Source organism: Morone saxatilis, unplaced genomic scaffold (genome assembly GCF_004916995.1).
Source record: "Morone saxatilis isolate NCDOM2014 unplaced genomic scaffold, NCSU_SB_2.0 Contig12, whole genome shotgun sequence".
Taxonomy (NCBI): Eukaryota; Metazoa; Chordata; class Actinopteri; family Moronidae; genus Morone; species Morone saxatilis.
The window spans coordinates 13,542,163-13,563,979 of record NW_023339674.1 but is presented as its reverse complement, the minus strand read 5'-3'; the positions used below and the strand labels follow the sequence as shown (position 1 = coordinate 13,563,979).

Genomic DNA, 21,817 nt, shown 5'->3' with positions numbered 1-21,817 from the left:
GCAAAATGACTCTACCACCTCAAACTTACTACATGCAAAAAACATTTACGCACGCGTAGATTTCACCGTGGCCCTCTAAGATAGCTGCATAGCTTGCTGCTGTCAGAAGTAGATATGCATTGCTGCCTGAGCAAGGTAGTTTCAGCTCAAAGAGAGGACGCTTTAATGTGTGACACTCTGAAGAGTTTTGAGTAGATTCTGCACTCTTCCAAAAAAGCCAATTTCATGTGTTTGGAGGTCTGAGATAGCAAGTACAGCACATAATGTGCAGTCCTGAAATATTAAGGCATACTCAGACAAACATGTTCAGACTTCTGTTTTGTCCTCTGAGTTTCCTGTCCCAAGAGGAAGCCGGCTAAACGATTCTCTCAGAAATGTGTGAAGCACAGCAAAAGCTGCTTGCAGATGTTACTGTGTCTTTGCTCCTTGGACCCCGTTTTGTGTTTGGAGCTTTAGACGGTACAGAACACTTTGTGCTTCACGCCTGCTAAAATATTAAGGAGCACACTGAAACTTGATGTAGCTGAACTGCAAACAACGGAGGGGGGAACAGAGAAATGAGAATTATAATTACAGAGACAAAGAAAGACAAACCAAAGGGGGGAGGTTGTAGTTTTGGCCTTTAGGAAGAGGCTAACAACTGGCTCCATTACACATTACACTGTATGTAATACTGGAAATATCACTGAACAAACAGTGTAATGCAAATAAGTTTCAGCAAAATTAACAACAATACTGCTTGTGCTCTAAAACGCACTAACTAGCTTCTAGTAGGTTATTTTCAGAGTCCAGGGAAGTGCATTACAAGGGGATCTCATAAAATCCTTCTACCTTATTAGGCTTAGCCGCACTGTGAACACAACAACTTTTCCGTAATTGATTGAGCATGCCTTTCCCATGGGATTCTTTTCAATATGCCCTTAAGAGAAAACCTTGGTGGCTTTGAGCAGAACATCATATTAGAGACAATTTCACGGATCATTTGTCTCTGTCACAAAAATACTCTAATGTACACCTCCTGAAAAAAATGGAACAACACACATCTGGGTGGGCTCTCAAAGCAACACTGTATTAGCAGTTCACTGGGAGAAATCTGATACATACTGTCTCATATAATGAGAGGTGTTTCTAGTATACTGCACACTACATTTATATAATTGGAGTGGACAAAATGTGTTCGGCTATCTGGGTAAAACAAATATGAAAAACAGGTGCTCAGGGAAAATAATGACCTTTAAAATTAATAAGAGGACTGTGAAATTGAACATGAAGGGCAAAAAATGCCCCTAGTAGTAAAGAATGGGTTTTGCATTTATGCATGCATGCATGCAAATCCCCCTGTAGGCCTCTGTAGGTGAGTCATGAGAGCTTGTGACCAGGGAGTCCTTTATCAGTTAATTCTGCCTGAGACAAATAGAGCACGGTCTGTCCGAAGAACAGCAAAACCAAATGGTGGCTCCACCTTAAACTGCAAGTAAAATGGACGTGTTCTGTACCTCTGGTGTCTTCAGGTAGCACGATGGGAGGCATGAGGTCAGGCAGCTCCTCCTCACCCGCCTGCAGCCCCGTGGCCCGCAGCCGGCTCAGATCCAGAAAGTCTGGAACATCGATGGCCAAGTCTGAAGAGGAAGAGACCAACATTAAACTCAACTGAGGAATGGCTATGCTGAGGATCAGAGACTTTGCTGTAAGCCCCCCTGAAGCTGTGGTTCTAAAAGAATCTCAGGGCTACAGTGATCTTAGCCTGATCTTAGCCTTACACTGAAAGTGAGTCCAGAGCAGTATCCTTGTTACCTTTTATTAAATCTATCTATGGTTTGTTATTTTCTTTTAAATGTTGGTGTGTTTTAATCCAATCATTGTCTGTTATCATATTTTTTAGTTTAGGTGGTGACACCTCTCATAGTTCCTGCTCAGCAGTATGCAGGAAAACAAATGAAGTTGCTACCAAACTGAAAATCTGAAATATACTGTTACAGGAGTTACATGCAGTCCCTGTTGCAGCATGACTTGAGTCTCCTGCAAGTTGGGAGGTGACACTCCACCTACAAAACATAACTGTGACAGTAACCCATGTAAAACTGCCAAATATAATACTGAGGATCATGATTTATAAATATCAGTTTACACAACTGAGCTATCATATGGCCATGTCTCATTAATAAAAGAGTTAAACACTTAAACCTTTGATTTTGTTGGCAAAGTCATGAGGGTCACTGAGAGTTCATTTCAAGATGCTGCAAGACACTTATCTGAATTCCGACGTCACGTTAAATTTAAAACTCCAGCAGTCCTTTAGAGATATGAACAAGATGAAAGATGGAGTAGTTCATGACTATGTGTCCAAAATTGCAGGTGAAGCAATTCCTGAATTTCACTTAGGCAGCAGTTTTACCTACTACTGTACATGCCTTGTGAATTGCAGTTTAATGGTGCCCTCTGCTGGGCATTTATAGCACTACAAGCACTTATAATAAAGTCACAATATTGGTGGAGGAAAGTAAAAGATATTTTAAATCCCATGAATCAGTGAAGGATAACAGTTACCTAGTTTCTTCGGCACCCAGTCAACACCGAATGTAAATTTCTTAATCTGCAAAATCAGATACTCTGGGAAGGAGGCGAAACGGGAAGTTCTGCAGAGGAAAATAACAATTTTATAAATACAACTGGTTTTAATCAAAATATTCGAGGTGGTAAAGAACACTGAGCTGTAGAGAAGTCAATGCAGGACCAAGAACAGGTGGCCCTTTGCTTACTTGATTCCGGCTGACTTGGCCTGCAGCGCTGAACTCCAGAAGTCGGGGACGTTGTCCGGCTCTGTGAAGGCCTGCAGGCATGCAGTGAAAGGGATCCGTGCTCTCACCGGCTCAGGAAGAGACCGCATGTTCTCCTCAGCGTCCTTCCGCTTGGCCTCGTATGCCAGCAGCTCCTCTGGTAAAATGAAGATAAGAACAAACACTCTGAGCAGTGCAAATTTCTACAACACTCTCATAATATTTTAAAATCTAAAAAGTTAAATCAAGGGTGATGCAAGTTGCATTTTAAGTTATTTAAGGTGTTCATGTACCATTCAAGATGGCTGCTGACAAGATTGACAGCCACAGCTTCCATCTACCTCAGACAAAGTTTATCATCCTCACCAAGGTCACGTCTGTTAGGGTAACATTTGTAATTATACCGATATTGTCACAAATGCATATGTTTGCAATGTTACAAGGATGTTAGCTACCTTTAAATATCCTTAACAGAATGTGTAATAACAGTACACATATACAAAGCCATAAGCAGCCACATATTTTACTACTACACAGCTCTCAGCCGGGACCTTCCGTGCCCTTTCAGAGCAGAATCTGCCGATTCCTCCAGTAGCTGGTGCCACCTGAGCCCAGCGCCATGCCAGCTGTGCCGACCAAAGGCACCTGTTGATTTCTAAAGCAGCAGAACATTCGCTCCTTTACCTCGATTGGTAGCTGCCTCGATGGGGGCTGGCAGCTGGATGCAGTAGTCCACCCGCTGAGTGTAACGAACCCGACGTGACTGGCAGCACTGAATACGCTCCTCCACCAAGAAGCGGAAGACGTCACTTGGGTTCTCCGAGCCTGCGCTGTTCCTCTGTAAACATATAGGGAGAATGAGAGGGTGAGGTTGAACATCAGCAAAGAAATTAGGCCAAATATTAAAGTTTGATAATATAAGACCAGTGATGTGGTTCAACACTGATAAAATAGAGGTTTGATAAACTGTTCAATTTGCATGTTTAATATTTTTAGTCTGTTTTTTCCCCCAAATATTTCTTGATTTCAATGAAAAATTTAATCTTAATGGCAGACATGCTGTCAGGTGTAATGCTGTTGTAATACTTCTGTTTGATATCCTGCACCAATGCACCAGTTATACAAACATTAGCTTGGACATTTCTTGTGTCTTAAAGTCTGAAGCGGTCGAAAATACTTTTAAGAGTAAACCAGGAATAAACTAAACAAAAGGATTTAAAACAAAGTTATTTAGAATACTGCATGTGAGTTTAAGAACTGTACAGAAGCTGCTGTGACACATGACAGCCTGAAGTCGGAAATGCAACTCTATCTATAAGCTATTCTTTGCTGTGGTCCATTACAGTCTCCTGGCATGACTTCAACGCAACTGCTGTCTGACCCAGATCTCTTAATAAAGTCATTCATTCATGTAGATGCAACTCTTTAATTTAGGAACCACCTCATTTAACGGGACCCTGCATAACTGAGAGTGTTACATCTTTTCAGAATAACAGGCACATTAATTATCATCACTAAGCGGCTCTGTGCCTTCTATGAACAGTAGGGGTCATTAAAGTTTGCACAGTGTTTATTTGAAGGCTGTGATGAAGGATGGCATCGCGACCTAACACACCAATTTGCACTGCAACCTTTCTGCAACCCAGCCCTTCTATTCTAAGATGCTACATAAATACACAAGTTATATTTTTACTCAGGCCAAGTATGCTGGCTGACATAGACAGAGGAAAATGTTGCTGATGGTGGTGGCTTTAGTCACGTTATCTATGTCTGGATAACTAAATCAGTATCTAGTTTAAAGACAGCTATGGAGGCAAGTGGTCTTTTTTCTAAACAAACCAAGTTTGAGCACAAAAGCTGTAAAGCTTCTATAGATACTGGAGCCAATATGGAGAAATTGACGCTTGGGGAATTTGGGTGATATGTTTTGTTGTTCATCAGGCAGACTAAGTGTCAGGGCATGTATCAGGGCTGAGGCAGAATGGGAAGCATTATCTGGCCTCTCTGTGTAACAGATAGTACTGAGCTATATATATCTTTGGTTGAGAGAGACACGTCAGAGCACCCCATGTGTACGTACCAACCAAGGAGACAGAGCGCTGTGTTTAGTCAAAAACAGACTCTCCCCTCCCAATCAACTGCCTGTCCATGTGTGTCAGGGGTCAGAAGTAATGCAGCCATTTTGTAAATATGTTATGAGATCACTAGGGATGCACTGATTGGGATGCTGGGCCCATACCAATACTAATAGGCGATGTTGATTTTTTTTTGTTTGTTATTTATTTACCCTTTTGTGCCAGGGAAACAATCTACAAATCAACAAAGATACATGTCTCTGCCTTGTTGCAGCTTGGTCTATTTCTCTTCTCATCCAAGAAGTGAGATGCAGAGCTGAATGTCACTTCACTGTCCGAGCTACTGCATGAAGTACAAAGATATTTGTGTCCAATTTGTGCCAGTGATGGAAAACTGAGGTAATTATTTCTCCAATATCCAAGTTGAACATTTAGCCAGCGCAAAACTGACACAACAGATAAACACTGGCCAATAATATAATAATAATCTTATTCGTCAATAGGCCGATGTCAGTCAACAAGGCAGATACCAATTTTCGGCTGATAAATGGGTGCACCCCTAAATGTCAATGTAGTTCGTTTTGGGAGAGGCAGCTTTTTTTGTTGTTGTGTGTTTGTAACGTTAAATGGAATTAATTCCAAAGCTTAACATATCCATCTCATGAAACAACTGTTTTTATGTTTGTTTTGTTTTTATTTAATATTTTGACCTGCACATTTAGCTTCATTCACCTCCACAAGGTTGATCATGTGCAGGAGGAACTCGTGGGCATCTTGTTGTCTGTTGGAGGAAAACTCTGGGTGTCCCCTGCTGACCAGGGCCTTCAACATCCGGGGAGAGACACCCTTCTGCTGGTGCTGGAACGAGAACATTTGGGCGTCACATACACTTACTGTGCATGACCACTCATCTGTCTGAGGGGGAAGTATAAGACAAGACAGCAGACCAGTGCTGAATATTACAAATACACTGAAAGCAGCTCGGGGTAGCCAGCCAGTACCAGGCTCTGTTCAGGAGAAATACCAGGAAATCCAAAATAAAGCTCTATTAAAGAAAATTGATTTTTTTCAGTCAGCTAAAATGATCAAACGTTAGGTTAGCTAGCTAGTTAAACATGAGACAAGGTGACAATATCAGCGTACCAGCACGTCTAAAGCTCATTAATCAAAAGTTTTATTTTCAGCTGAGAGCAGTTGCTAGGCAACTAGCGGAACTCCAGGAAGTTACTGCCAGTCTTTATGCTAGGCTAAGCTAATCTCCTGCTAGGTTCGCCTGCATCACATTTAGGGAATGGACATGAGAATAGTAACAACCTTCTCATCAACTCTCCACAAGGCAAATGAGCATACTTCCCAAAATGTCAAACTATTCACTATTACTACTTTAACCGAACATAATGTGCAACACATATGCGGTATATTCATTTATCACGTTCATAATCGATTGATAAATCCAATGTGCAAACAACCCTACATTACCCTGGCAATCTATGTGTTGGCAGGGGAATCGAGTTAAAAAGCCATTTTAATGAGCAGCCATCATAAAATAGTAGGGTAATCAAAGGAGTTACCAATTACACTAATTAAGGTTCCATTCCATTTAGTGTATCAGATCCTTTCCAGTGAACCAACATGTACAATAACAGCACCCTGACTCTGTTTACCCTACTATTTCATGTCCAAATTGCTGCTGTGAAAAAGGTCTTTTGTAATGGGTAGTACAGACTGACCACAGCATGTCAACTCAAACCCCCGATATCGTCCCAGCTGTCAACATGTATCCAAACCTGACTCCAGCATCATGTGCAGGATCACAGCTCTGCCCTATCAATTACTGTGGCTGGTGAGGCTTAAAAGAGGCCCGGAGCTTACAGACCTAGTGCTGGATCCCATTATGCCTTAATGGTTTTCCTCCCCTAGTTTCCTGCCAGCTGTGCACATATTATGTGCATTTAAATTAGTAAAGCGAAACACACAAACAAATAATCAAGTACATAAATTAAACTGTTCAAGACCTTGAGAGATTGCAGGAAACACGAGACAATCGTTAAGTGCAGCTAATATTTGTGGCTAAATTAAGCGCAGATGTGGAGAATTAAAGCAAAACACAGGATTTGAGCTGTGCCTGGAGCTGTGTGCATAAACACTTTGAGTTGCACATTTGGGACCGCAGCCAAAAGCTATTTTCAGACAACAAGAAAAAGGTCAGAGCAAAAGAAAATTTGGCAATGTATCGAAAAAATAGTGTCTTCCTCTCCACCAACACCTCTCCGGCTGTCACAAGTACAAAATAGCTCAAGTGTATAAATACCAAAGATATACCGCAATTTGAAATGTTGTTTCATGTTTAAATTGGGAAAACATCAAACTGAAATGCCGAAACTCTGTCAACCCTAACAGTCATTAAATGAAAAAGAGTTTGCTACCACTCAGTATTAACATGCTTCTGGCGGTTATGGACCCAGTTTGGGAGCTGGACATACCCAGTTAAATACCTTGTGTTCTTCTTTCATCACCTGTTCAATGAGCTCAGATTTCATGGGTGGTTTCGAGTACTGGCCTGAGAGCAGTCCGTGTCCCAGTTTAGCCCTGTCAGACAAAAACACAGGCATAAACGTTGAACTTACAGTCAAGTCTTTTAGTTTTGTTCTAGTCTTGTTGGGGTGATTTCTAAGGGCACATGTGTCTTTACTCGTCAGAGCAGACATTTCAAAACCTTCAGTCAACACACCCGGGGCCCGAGGCAGCTAACTTGTTAACCCTGGCTCTTCAGTCTCACAAGGCTGGCTCCAGTTCAAACTCAGCTCTGTTGCTGTGGTAACAAACCTTTCAGGAATATATCACTTTTCCATCCTTCATCTTTTTCTCATTCTTCACTATTAGTTTGGTTCATCATTGGTCACTCCCGCAGACGTGGCATCTCTAATCTTTGCATCTCCGTATTTCATACCATTAATCTTTGTTCCTTCATCCAACTACAGACAGCCAATTTGGGGCAGTGACTCAACCCATTCATTCTTAATCAGTGTCAGTTTCTTCATATGAATCATATGCTGACTTACAAATATTAAGACAGAACATATGAAAGCAAGTTAAGCAAAATATCTCAAGAAGACTAGAATTGATTTTACCTGTAATATCCTCCTAAAAAGAATAAATTACAGAAGACTGAAACGGTATAAATATGATGATCCTTTTCATTTAATTTTTGGAATTTTATTTAACATTTATATAACCAGGAAAGCCTCACTGAGATTAAAAATCTCTTTTCTTCTCCTTCTGAATTTCCTGGCCAAGATATTAAGCCGTTATTAGGTACTGTCACCTATCTAATAAAGGCATAAAATGGCCCAAAATTAATTATACAAAAAAATAAATACAATAAATAAGACTAGTCTAAAACAATAAGAGTAAACGGGGTGCAGCACAAATTTGCTTGTGCAGGCTGAGCATTGTTTTTACATCAATACAGTATTCTTGTCTGGCTTTTTCCCCCTTTTATATTCATCTTGAAAGAAATTTCTGAATCTATTTCTGTACTTTCTTATTTATGCACAGGATACAGGGTAATATATTCATTTAATTAGGTTAATCCTACTATATTTAACGTTCACGCTCTGCCTTCAGTGCTTTTAAAGGGAAGGGTCATATTTAATCAATAGAGACCCGCTGCATTAGGAGACAGATTTTCTTTCTTAATGACCTGGTTTGTGCTGACAGGCGCTATCATATACAAACAGTCACAGATATAAACATGTTTATCTGGCAATGTGAAACGTTTGTTGCTTCACATAACTGATATTCATCGCCTGCCTGCCTGGCTTATACTCTACTTACCTTTCATCATGGCCACAGCATCTGACCAGCCTCTTGCAAAACACAACATACAGCAAGCATTTACCAGAACATATTGGGGGAGGGGGAAAGGCTTTCAACTGTATTAGCTTAACAGAGATTCATATATTGGCCATCTTAAAAAAACAACCCATGGCAAAACCTCAGTAGCTGGAAAACACCTTAACTTGTTTTGTGTGTTCGAACACTGCGTTATGTAACACTGGAGTCACTTACATTTGTGTGGCGAAGTCCTGGCTGGGGTCAAGAGGTGAATAGTCATATATCCTCTGAAGATTACCTACATACCTAAAGATCAAAATACATGTCACGCACACAGACACAAGACCAGTGGGAACACATGAGGTGGTAATGAGAAGACACTTACACTGTCTGCTGGTGGCCATATTAGTTATTAAGTATCAATTTTGATATTACTCTGTATTTAATCCAGAGCTAGAAAATCAACAAACAAAACAAAAAATCGATTGCCATCAATAACTACAAGGAAGCAAGTTGACAGAAATACTTTATGGAAATTGACTTTAACTAAATCAGCATTGCAAAAACTACTACAAAAGTGAGTCATATCAGGATGTCCATCTAGTTCATATACTAGTATTGTTTGTCAGTGATTGGTATACTTCTGTCATGATTTATCATTTGAATATTTAGTCATATTTATAGTAAGTACACAGTCTCTAGCTTGTCCCAAATGCAAAATAATTACTGGAATCAGGCTACATTGTCTTTGGGAAATTCAGTTATTCTGAAAGGCAATATTTGAATAATTAGGGTGATAACTGCCAACATTTATACATACTAGGAAGTATGCCAATTCTTTGAAGGTACACAAAGAAACAGATCAATTTCTCTAAATGTTGGCTAGAAAGGCTAGAATGACAAAGTCGGTTGGGGATGAGTCTCCTTCTGTTGTGGAAATCTCTGATATCTGATGTTGTCACTTTAGAGATGCTGAGATACCATATTGTTGGGAGAAGGAAGGAATTAAGTGCAGTTTGGCATATAGATAACTGACTAAGCTGAAGAATTATTTTGTTCATGTGCACCATTGTTCGATACTTCTGTGCTCTGGTGACTATATGAATGCGGTGTGTTCTTTTCCTGAGCCAATAATCCAAATACTTTGTATACGGTACTAAGTTGTTGTTTCCCCTTTGAAAATGAGATTCTGTTTACACTCAAAATGACTAAGACTACCCAAGCATGGCCTTTTTGTGCTATGATGTACAGTATGTATATAATGGCGTGTGAAGTCTCATCCCAGTGTACTCACATCCTCTGGAAGTCTGGGATGCTGAAGAGGACCTGCATCACTGTGCCGAGGTAGCAGCTGTTGCCCAGGTTTTTGACGCCCGTGTAACCAGAACCAAACACCGCCTTCAGCTTCATGCCCGACTCCTGGATCACCTCCCATTCACTGACCCGCTGCCGGGAGTTATTGTCTGTGTGGTGACCATTCTCTGTCTGAAGGAGGAGAGAGAGTTTGGTGTGAAACGTTTGCTGGGGAAGCCTCACATTTTGGTTTTGGTTTGGTTCGTTCATAGCTAAGACAACTTACTGTTCTGTTCTGCATCTGTAGCATGTCTATTCCAAAGTGTGACAAGTGTTCTGATATGTGCGGGTCCAACACAGCTTCCTCCTCCTCAAATGAGTAGATATCTGAAAGCAAAAGAACTTAGTTAGTCACTATGATGAGCCTGATTTTTTTATTTCTGGTCAGCAAATCCACCCTACCTTACAACCACTTTATAAGGTAAACCTGTAAAATCTAATGTATTATTTACAGACACGAGTGGGGTAAAACATTATAAACACCTCTCAGTAAAAAGCTATACATCACATCACATCATCATTGCTAACAAAATCCTCAAAAATAAATACAAAATCAACAAAAACTGATATGATACATAATAACCTGGTAAGTCTGTGTATATAACCTTCAAATCATACCATTTGAACACAGGATTATACAATATGAGGCTACTATTACATGCCATCCAAACAACGAACAAATTAGGAAAAAGGACACTGATCGTTAACACCATGTAGTCATTCAGATTCTGGATTCATGCAACTGTTTAGATCACTGGTTCTTACATTATACCGTTTCTCACTGGTCATACGCAAGTTGCCTCTAGTGGTATGCCAAGGAATATCTAACATATTTTTTAAACAATTACAAAAATGTATTTAAAAACATACAATACTATCAAAATACTACAAAATTTAGAGATCGCTTGAAAAGTTTTGCTGTAGTACTTGTAATATTTTGTTGGTACACACTGTAAAAAGTTTGGAAAATGCTGGTTTGGATAATAATTTGTGTGTCAGACCTGCTCCATCTGGTGTGATAGTGTCCATTTTGACAGCCAGGGGGTAGTTGGTCTCTCTGTAGTGTTCCAGAGCATGGCCATTGCCTCCGCTCCCATCAAAGAACCACTTCCCACAGAGCACTGCTCCATCTGTCAGGTTCAGCCACAGGTTTTCTCTCATCTCACACTTCTGACACTTCCAGCCACTGATGACAAAGAAACAGAGACTCTTGTTACTGATGTGTTGTTGTTTTTTTAAAACTCAGCAGCTGCAGAAGTGATCAGATTTACATTTTGACTGTTTTCAGACTGGATAAAAGGGGCAAACAGCAAGAGACAAAGTAATATAGTCATGCATTGACTTGCAAATCTTAAAACTCATAATAAAACAAAATTTTTGCCAACACTGAGAGTAGAATGTAAAAGATTTCAGAAAGTTTTGAAAACTTCCTGTGTAAAAAGACACTTGGGATAATGATGAGCAATGACTTCCTCTTCTTAAATGCCACACAAATACAACTGTTCCCGTCTACCCACAGAAGGCACACTGCATTAGTGATACAGTGGTGTATCTTCTTGGTGCCAGTCCTACCTAGGCGGGATCCTGACCCCATTATCCAGCTGTCTGAGGCTCCTGGCATGTCTGGACACCTGAATCTCCTCCTCCCAGGATTCAAGCTCCTGCTTCTTATAAGCTGATGGAGCATTGAGCACTGCGTCACAGGCAATGGTCACCTGAACGTCAGATGAAACAGCAGAGACATAATTAACTTCTGGAAGATGGTGCGATTGAAGTTATGCATAAAATATATCATCCTTCTTCTTAAAAGAAAACTTACGGGTTCTGTTTTTAACTCTGCACTTGTCAGATATATAAAAAAATATTTTTACTGCTGTAGGAACTTCTCTCAATGTACCTTTAATGTAAGTCATCAATAACAGTAAATAGAAAGGACAATATCAGACATGCAAGATCTATGCAAGACATTGTGAAGCTGTGCCACATAAAGCGATTTATCCAGCATACAGGACGCCACTATATTGATACTGCAGCATAGAGACAAACCATGCAAAACATTTTAAAACAAGAAGAGTAGTCACCAGGTGTTAACCCAGTAAATGTAAACATCACAATTTGTACATTCACAACATTAAAGAATGCATGCATAAAATAATTTGGGAAATGAAACCCTGTGACATGCCAAAAGTAAGCCTTGTTCAATGTAGAAGCTCAAACTGCTCTAAAAACAAAAAACAGGAGTAAAATGCCTCCTCTGCACTCCATGCACAAGCAGTGGCACACAGAGCCAAAAGTGGCACCTCTACAGTACGTGCATCCAGTGGTTCCCCAGACACTTTTCTTGGCAAACAGAAGCCTATGAAACAACCTTTATTTCAAAACCTTTCAGCAAAACTTTTAGGTAAGCAAACAGCTACTACAGGTCTGAGCTGCTTCCACAAATTATATTGAGTGCAAAGGTTTAGATTACTGACCATGAAACTCTCACGTAAACCTAAACAGATCAATAGATTTAGGCTTTAGGAAGACCAGCCTGTCTGTACAGTGACAGGGGAACCACTGAGTCCGCCCCCTCCCACCCAATCGACATGCATGGAAACACACAGAGCCCGTGCAGCACCGACTCACTGACCAGAGCGGGCAACTCCTCAATATTTGGTAACGGGATCTCGAAGTGGTCCGGAAAAATGACGAGCTTGGCCTCGTCTTCATATTCATAGTCCTCTCCGTTAAAATCACGGTTTAGCTCTAAATCTACAGGGGAGGAAGTGAACATCCAGTCAGCTACTGGTAGACAGTGACTGATGTTAGCATGGCAAGATCGAGTTTGTTCTTGGTTATTTTTATTTTATGTTCTGAGTGTGAAATCTGTTCTTTTTTATGTTCCTTCTTTGTTCATCTAGTCAGTACCATAATAGTCTGATGATGCAGCAAGTACAAAGAGATGAATCCTTGAACAAGAGAACCATCTATGGCATCTTTTTTTTTTTACTACAACAGTGACAGGTGACTTTTAAGCACAGACACAATTCATGTGGAGCTATATTTAAGATTTTACTCATATCTCATATCAGCAGCAACAAACAGTATAGTTACTGAGGAGTACTGAGGATAGTTTTGTCTGTGCAGCTACAGCACCCTCATTTATTTATCACATAATGAAACCAAATGATCAAAATTAGGGTATGATTGGTCTATAAAATGTCAGAAATAGTGAAAAATGTCTATCACACTTTACTTAAGTTCAATAAGACATCTTGTTGTCTGACCAACAGTTGAAAATCCAAAGTCTTTTAGATTACTGTAGAGCTGAAACAATTAGTCTACTACTACAATGTTTCTGATAACTGAATAATCCTTCGCCTTATCTGGTTCCAGATAGTTTTCTGCTTTCTTGGTTTTATATTGCTGTAACTGTATCTCTTAAAATGTAAAAATGTGAAGACATCACCCTGGGCTATAGGAACTTTTGATGGATATATTTTTTTAGACTAAATGATGAATCAATGAATCGAGAAAATAATCTGCAGATTAATCAGTAATGAAAACAATTAGTTTCATCCCTCGTTTACGATCAACTAAGACAAAGAGCGGAGTAAACTCCTCATAATGAAGAGGCTAGGACCAGAACATTTCTTGCATTTTTGCTGGAAAAACAATCACATTCAATTTTCTGTCGCCTATTAGATTAATCAACTAATAACTTCAGCTCTAATCAAAATGATTTCAAGAAACACTTTCTGAAATCTAGAGAGAGCCTCTTCTCTCCGTATAGAGTTGTCTGTCCTCCGCTCCAGCCTAAAGTCGTGTAATGACTCATGAGAAACAGGATCATATGTTATCCCTGGCATTGTTATTGTGCCTGCTGGTTTCATGGTAACATCTGACGTTACCAGCTAGCGGCTTGATTAGATCACTGGTCTGGTATGGAGGTGATGAAGGGCACATCCATACATGCCCGCGGACACATCAAACATCCAAAATGGACGACAGTAAGAATCATGCCAGACAAGAAGAGGCTGACAAATTCAGAGTCAGACGTCAGACTAGCGGGATGACCTAATGTACAGCAGTCAGATCGAAGGCGGTAAAATCTATTAAACTCAACAATAAGACAACAGGAACATCAATTACATCGAGGTTGAGTGGAAGGAATTCCTCCCACGCCAAGCCAGCAGTGAGGAAGGGAGGGAGGAAGGGACAGAGGGAGGGAGGGAGGGAGGGAGAAAGACACCTGGTCCTCTCTGAGCAGCGTCATAGCTGCAGTAGAAGTGTGTCAGTCTATAAGGGAGGTTGACAGGTGGTGGCAGCTGAGAGGCCGGCGACCAGCCATCTCCTCCCCACACCGAGGAGGAGGAGGAAGAGAAGGAGGAGGAGGAGGAAGAGGAGGAGGGGAGTAGGCCAGGCATTGATTTAGAACAGTTACCAACCACATATACAAATAAATGGTCTATATTTGGAGCACAGGAGGAGGAGGAGGAGGCCTCATCATAGGAAATATCTGACGCTTTGGGTAAAGGCTGGCCGGAGGGGCAGCTGGTGGGTCACCACAGTGTAACAAACAATAACACCAGCTCGTAACGGAGGGGGGTCCTCTTAGAGGAGAGGGGTGTTTCTGAGCACACAAATCACATTTACTTTATTATTAAAACACCAACTCAATGCAAAACATGTTAAATTAATCCAGAGCTGCACCTTTGTTCTGTCACCAACAAGCCTCATTTGGTTTTCAGTTATGATGGAAATACCAGGGACCAAGAGGGGTTAAGTCTAAATACAGTACAATCCAATACAATGAATTATCAAAAAATAAACCAATGATGCGCAGCTATCTACTTGGGACTTGTTTCAGATGTCTATTAGTTACAAAAACTTCAAAAACAAAATTCTTTTGAACTTTTGATTGTTTCATTTTAAGCATAGATTAGATTAACCCCCTCTGTAAACCTACAATATAACTGTATTTAAAAATCTAAGGATGTTTTATACAGTAATATAATAATCACAAGGGCCATTTTACTGCACAACAAGCACTTTAATAATTTGAGTTCATTTTACTGATGATATTCTGTGTCTCACTGCAGGATTTTCACTTGTAATGGAGTACTTTTTACACTGTGGAATTGATATTTTTACTTCAGTAAAGGAATACTTCTTCCACCACTCTCTCTAGCTCACAAGCAAACCTAACTTACCTAGAAACACTTTTCCATTTCTTCGTCTGGGGATGGCGCCCCCTGCAGCTCCTGTGGCTTTCTGTGGGAAAGAGAAAGGAGGTTAAACTGGATTAAAGAACCCTCATCACATTAAAAACACATTGTAAAAAAAAATACTGTTATGCTTTGCTGTTACAGAAAGTCCAGATGGTTGTCATTTTGATAGAAATAGATGCTGGATGTTCCAGTTGTCAGGTCAGGTTACAGGGCAAGGGGAAACCCCCCTTACATGTCAAAGTCAAAATTAAAGAATGATAAATGAAACTGCTTTAGTTGCACTGTTTGATTTGTTGACTTGGACAGATATCATTTACAGTCTGTTAAACGTCATGTGTTTGGGCCTGTCTTTGCTTGTAGAGTGTGATGTCACTTTCCTTTTTTTTCCACTATACACTGTCCACACTGGTAGAAAAATAAAATTAAATCATCAAGACGGACAGGTTTTAAAGCAGCAAACAAAAGACACTTCACTGTCAGTGAATCCACTAAAACGTGACTCTGCCAAATGGCTAACTGGCAGCCAAACAACCCAGTACCACCGACTGGTTTGCTGTTAATCCATTCAGATTCAGGTGACTGCTTCCCATTCGCTCAGCAGGGAGGAGGAGAGACTGACAGAAAGACAGAGAATGCTGACACATTCGCGACCAAGTGGACTCATGGGAAAAAAAAAAAACAGCAGACACAGGAGCCTGCAGAATGTGAGCAGCTGTTTCTGGCCAGATCCCGGCATGGAAATAGCAGCTCTTTACAAAGCAGAGCTTATCTGAGGGCAATTAGAGCCAGTGAGAAAACACAGCAGCGGCTAAGGTCTTTGTTGTTTACCATCAACTTTTTATAATAGGGCTCGTTTTGGGTGTGCTTTGTTGAATGTTTTATACCTACAAGGATGGACAAAATAACAGAAACACCTTACAACATAATGCAATCCCAGGCAACACCACCACAAACTTCAAAAGTTGAATCAATAGTCGTCTGCCTCAGTCTCAACTAAAATGTAACAATCTTTGAAAGTATTTGTTTCAGGGTTGTTGCTTTAGATTGCATCTATTGCAAGATGGTTCTGTTATTTTGTCCACCTCGCCCACTAACGTAAACTGATTCTGTTACTTTAAATGTTGTGTTGTTCAGTAAAGTCTTATTATTATAAATATTTTAATTTATTTGAAGTAACTTTCCAGTAACATTAACATAGTGGTAACTAATAATAATCCTATGAGTAAAAGTATGATCGTAAAATGTGTCAAGAACTGCATTCGTAATTAGAGCATTTTTATAAAAATAAAACAAACACTTGCTCTGTAAATAGTTGTCCTACTCTTTTGGTCAAAAGCATTGTTCTGAAGTTCATATCTTTTTGAGGCTGTTCATTAAATAGTGTTCTAATAAATATAGTAACTGATCAACCCATATCAATTTCAAGCTTAAATGTACAGCTTCATGTTAGTCCTGCCCATTTCCGTTTTGAGCACCACCCGTTCTGTTTATATGTCCAGTTTAGGCCCCGCCCATTCCAAGTGCAGATATTAATACAGATAACTCAGTTGGTTGAACAGATACAGGTAATGGCTTACTCACTCATCCCTAGCGGTAACACTTAATTTCTTGGGTCTATATTTTCAGAATATTTGCTTTTGCTTTGCATTTAAAACAAGACAATTTCTTGGAAAAAAATATGTAAAAGTGGTGCTAATTATAGGGAAAATAAGAATTATCTTTAAAGAAGCACTCAAGTTAAACCCAAGTAAATATTAATTCATCATCATTTATTATTGGAAACTTTAATTTCTGTATATATTGAATTGTATTGAACAAATATCACATTTTGTCTGTTCAGTTTACCTACTGTGCACCGAAAATAAGACTCTGAATAATTAATTAGAAAAGTACCAAATGAAAGGTATAATTTCCACATAATTAGTACCAAATTACCAGTTTCCTTCTGAGAAACTTTACCAATACAGATACAAAGAGAACAGTGTAAAAGGTTATAGTTGTGATATGGGAGTACAGACAGATACAGAGCTGAAAACATATCAAGTGTTAGCTATAAACACTCAGACAGTCCTCAGTCTGAAGGTCAAAAATAGTCCAATGAAAAGGCTGAAACAACAATTAATATTTTTATCTCTCTTTAAATGAATGTTGATGACAAAGCATTCAAGTACATGCAGGACAAACAATGTAATTCAATGACAGATATTAAAAACAATGGCATTATGATATCCACCATTCCGGTCACACAGTGTACGGTTTTATCTAAAGCAGCTTACAGTGTTGTATAGTTCTAACTGAAATACACAGTGTTACTGCAAGTCTCTCTATTTATCATAAGTAAGAAGTATACCAATGTTTAATAAATTGTTTATAACACACTATAAAGGTAGTTATAAGAAAAAATTAGGACATGTTTAAGTGTTTATAAATGTACAGTATTTGTCAATTCTAACTGCTCCTACAAAGACATTTTAAATTAGTACAACTGTGTTTAACTATCTTGTCTTTCATTATTTGTTTATACAGTAGCCTCCAATTATGGGTGCCCACACGAGGAGTTATTGTTAGTAACAAATACATTAATACACACAGCTACATTATAGTGTTTTATAGCCCATTTATTAAATGTTTAGGGGTTAAAATAAAGTGTTACCCATGTTTCAATTCCATCTTACTATTCTTCCACATTACATGTTACAAGACTCTCAAAGTGTATTAATATTTTGTGTATAACTACGCCAAGTATGAAATAAATCAGTTTTAAATCCTTTGGATGCAACTCAGATCTGCCTAAAGCAAACATCAGTATCATAACTGAAACTCAAAAAAGTATAAAATTGGTTGTAACCACTTTATCATGGTTGTATTGGACTCTTCTGTTATAATGTGATTTATAAAGGCACTGTGTAAACTGGGGTGCTGTTAATAATCAGTGCTCAATAGACATACAGGGCAGGAGTAAAACGTACCTCTTTGACGTGTCGTTTGAGGTGCATGTAAACACTCTGTCCTGTTTTGCGATAATGTCTCTCCACATGTTCTCGTCCAAAGCCCAGGAATGTGTTCATACACACATACAGTCCTCCCTCTGACTCCTGCAGGACCAAAACAAACAGTTGACAATGAACAGCAGCACGAAGTGACCGACCATCAACACAACAGCACATTTAACACTGAAAAACGTGAAGTGCGTATATTACACAGAAAATCGGTTTTATCTTTATTATAGGTCTTTGAATTGGTATCCTCCATGTTTATTGTGCCTAACTGTAGACTACATATAGTGTATCATATATATTCTCACATGTATTCCCTCTAACAATACCTTTTCTAATCTGTTAAAAAACAAGAGTGAAAAGAGAATAATAATTTCAGCTTCAAGAAAAGTATTGTGATGTACTGTACTTTGTTACACACTACTTGGCACTAGTTATACACTATATCTGCAAAACTTTACACAACATGTAATGCAAGTAAGAGATGATGTGCCAATGATCCTGCAAGCACATTTTCAAAAAGGCCATCTTGCCAGACCGCCAAAAATCTGTTCCGCCACAAAAAAAATACCCCTTTTATCGAGCCTGCTGCTGTGAAGCCTGTTTTTAATTGTAAGGCCATAAAATTATAGTCACTTTTTTTACACATTATTTTAGCCAAATAATGTCTCAAAAATGGGATAAATCTCTGATAAAGATTTATCTTATTGTCTATTTTCTTTTTTAAAAGCAGTTTGATGGATCCATTTTGCTGATTTTGTTTCAACTAAAGATGTGCATCCTGTTACAAGCAGCAACACACAAATGCATTTAATTGACAAAAGTAGAACCTCTATGCTTTTAGGGCACTGGGGACCTGCAGGTTTTTGCTACAGTTTAAAAACACAGTACCCTCAGTCCTGATAAAACTGCTGCGTGTCTGTGGACTGAGCCCCACACGTCACATCTCAAGCTGACTGTCTAAAACATCATTTCGTCACATTCAGAAGCTCCGTATGCGAGCAGTGAAGCACATTTAACACGTTCACATCAAGAAAACCCTTTCAAAACTAACCTAAATCTGCAATCAGTGTAGGCCTTATAAACCCCCTGTGATAAACCTTTAAGTGGCCCAGAGTGACATATGAGCTTCAACAGTGCAAGGATATAAATAACCCAGTCCTCAGGCCAACATGATGAACTCCAGACAGCTGAGTCACCTTTAAAAACGGTTTCAGTCGAGAAAGTAGGTTTTTTTTGTTGTATGTAGAATCTGTTAAGAGCCTAAAACTCAGACTTTCTGTTTTTCACATACCTTTACAGGTAGGCCTACAGGGAAGGTTGAACTCTGCATCAATACTTCAGATTGAAAAGTTTTTAAAAAAGTTTAATAATTCAAAATATTCAGTATTTTGATGCCCTATCATGATTGCCTTAATCACAGAACAACCAGAGAAAGACAACAACTAAATAAACACTTGCATTAAAATGTGGGTCATGAGATTTCACATGAACTTTCTAGTGACATAATAACATTAAAACATCCTATAAAGCCCCCCCACAGACTCACTATTGAGTATAAAAACTCACTTTAAGTAAATATATGACTCATACAATACTACCATGGATAGCATGATTTTTTGATTAGTCACTGTAAGCTCACAGAAGTGAATCCTAACTGTGCATCACACAATCAACTGATGGTTATAGGCTACAAAAACACACTGCTGAGAGCCTATAATGGTGGAAGCATTGTATAAGCACCACTGACACAATACAAGTCCATTTTAAAGGCAAATTCTAAATTACAAACACACCATAAAGTGGCTGCAAAGTCACTACAGAGCGACACACACACACACACACAACAGCTGTTTCCTACAAGCTGACAGGCCTGCTGAATCTTTTAAAAATCAATCCAAAGCTCAGAGCAGGTGTGTTTGCTGGTGCATTTAATGGCTGAATTGGCAAATATGGCCCTGAAGTGGACCAACTGCCTCTCCCTGCACAAAGGGAACCCCTCCAGCCCTCTCTCTCTCTCTCTCTTCCTCTCTCCGTCTCCTGAGATGTAAACAACATTTAATTATTTATTTCTCTTTCACGCTCACGGGGAGGAAGGCGGCCACGGAGAGACACACACACACAAACACAATACGGCCGCAGATTCACGTGTGTGTGTGCGCTCATATCAGACTTGTCCAGCCCGCCTGCGACGCACAGTCCTCGCCCACCCTCTCCTACTACCATCACCCGCAAAACCAGCCGCTCCTGTCTCGCTGTGTGTGTGTGTGTGTGTGGACACTTACGGGAGAGTCGAAGGAAAAGGCGCACTCGCTCTTGAAAACCCTGTCTCCTGTCCTGGGCACCCTGATGGTGGGCATGTAGGGGACCAGCAGCTCTCCTAGGTCTGTAGCCATCTTCGCATTCCTGCTTCTCGCAGCACAGTGCCGCGGAGCCACCGGAGCAGCGCTGTCAGAGGAGAGGATGCTATTTTTAAAGCACTCCGTCTCTACATTCCTCCAGCCAGAGGGACGTGACGCTGAAAAACATAAAAATAAAATGACAGAGGGGGCGGAGGGCTGCGCTGCCGCTGCGCACGGTGCGAGCCTAAGGACGTGAAGGCTAATGTTGTTTTTCTTCTTGCAACAAAAAAAAAGGAAAAAGGAAAGGAAGAAGCTTTGACCTGCGCAGATATTACATGGCTACTGTTGACTGTGTGGTGACGCTCTGTGCACACAGGGATATTTTACCAGAAGGGCCCCTCCCACCTCTGAGGGTGATTCATAAAGCCACCCACACTTACTACAGCATGCCCCCCCTCCCTCCAGGATTCAGGGAAAGCGGGATTATTAGGTGCTCTTTGAGTTTTGATAGCTGCTGACTGTAGTATCCTACAAGACTGCATTCATCTGCAGGAGCTTTTGTTGTTTAAATTTTTTTTTTTTTTAAATAGAATAAAATGTATTTCTCGGTAGCATTATGCGTTTATAATAAAGAAAATCCCGTGCATCTTATCTAAAATGTGATTTATACAACCACATCATCTGCAAAGAGTCCCTTTGTCCATCAGACAACATTCATCTAGTCTGCACAGCTCTGCCTCCAGGTGGACACTCTGCTTAATTGCAAAAAAAATACAAATTGTTGCCAAAACTTGAATCCACTAACAAAAAAAAACTTTCCCCATGCAATGTGTCCTTAATGCTTCATACTCCGGTATTAAAAGGATTCATCTCAATTTGTAATCCCACAAATGTTCAGTGTACAGTGCATCTGGAAAGTATTCACAGTGCTTCACTTTTTCCACATTTTGTTATGTTACAGCCTTATTCCAAAATGGATTCAATTCATTTTTTCTACACATAATACCCCATAATGACAACTTAAAAAAAGTTTGTTTGAGATTTTTGCAAATTTATTAAAAACAAAGAACGAAGAAATCACTTGTACATAAGTATTCACAGCCGATCAAGTTTAAAATTGAGCTCAGGTGCATTCTGTTACCACTGATCATCCTTGAGATGTTCCTGCAGCTTAATTGGAGTCCACCTGTGGTAAATTCAGTTGATTGGACATGATTTGGAAAG

General features: G+C 39.7%; 1 protein-coding gene across 2 annotated transcripts in view; it reads right to left on the bottom strand.

Annotated features, from left to right (window-relative positions):
- usp13 (ubiquitin specific peptidase 13) overlaps positions 1–20,731 on the bottom strand; it is a 31,980-nt gene extending 11,249 nt beyond the window's left edge. Inside the window, exons 1-15 of one of the 2 annotated variants that reach the window (XM_035653308.1) lie at positions 20,537–20,731; positions 18,225–18,350; positions 15,238–15,298; positions 12,675–12,796; positions 11,615–11,757; positions 11,044–11,228; positions 10,269–10,369; positions 9,984–10,174; positions 8,924–8,995; positions 7,348–7,441; positions 5,585–5,710; positions 3,462–3,615; positions 2,760–2,934; positions 2,548–2,636; positions 1,497–1,619 (exon numbers count right to left, since the gene is read on the bottom strand). In XM_035653308.1, the coding sequence (XP_035509201.1) occupies positions 1,497–1,619; positions 2,548–2,636; positions 2,760–2,934; positions 3,462–3,615; positions 5,585–5,710; positions 7,348–7,441; positions 8,924–8,995; positions 9,984–10,174; positions 10,269–10,369; positions 11,044–11,228; positions 11,615–11,757; positions 12,675–12,796; positions 15,238–15,298; positions 18,225–18,350; positions 20,537–20,647 (1,873 nt within the window). In that variant the 5' untranslated portion in view covers positions 20,648–20,731. Of the gene's footprint in view, positions 1–1,496; positions 1,620–2,547; positions 2,637–2,759; positions 2,935–3,461; positions 3,616–5,584; positions 5,711–7,335; positions 7,442–8,923; positions 8,996–9,983; positions 10,175–10,268; positions 10,370–11,043; positions 11,229–11,614; positions 11,758–12,674; positions 12,797–15,237; positions 15,299–18,224; positions 18,351–20,536 lie in introns of both variants that reach the window. The other variant, XM_035653307.1, reaches the window with a different exon arrangement.
- Positions 20,732–21,817: the final 1,086 nt, after the last annotated feature.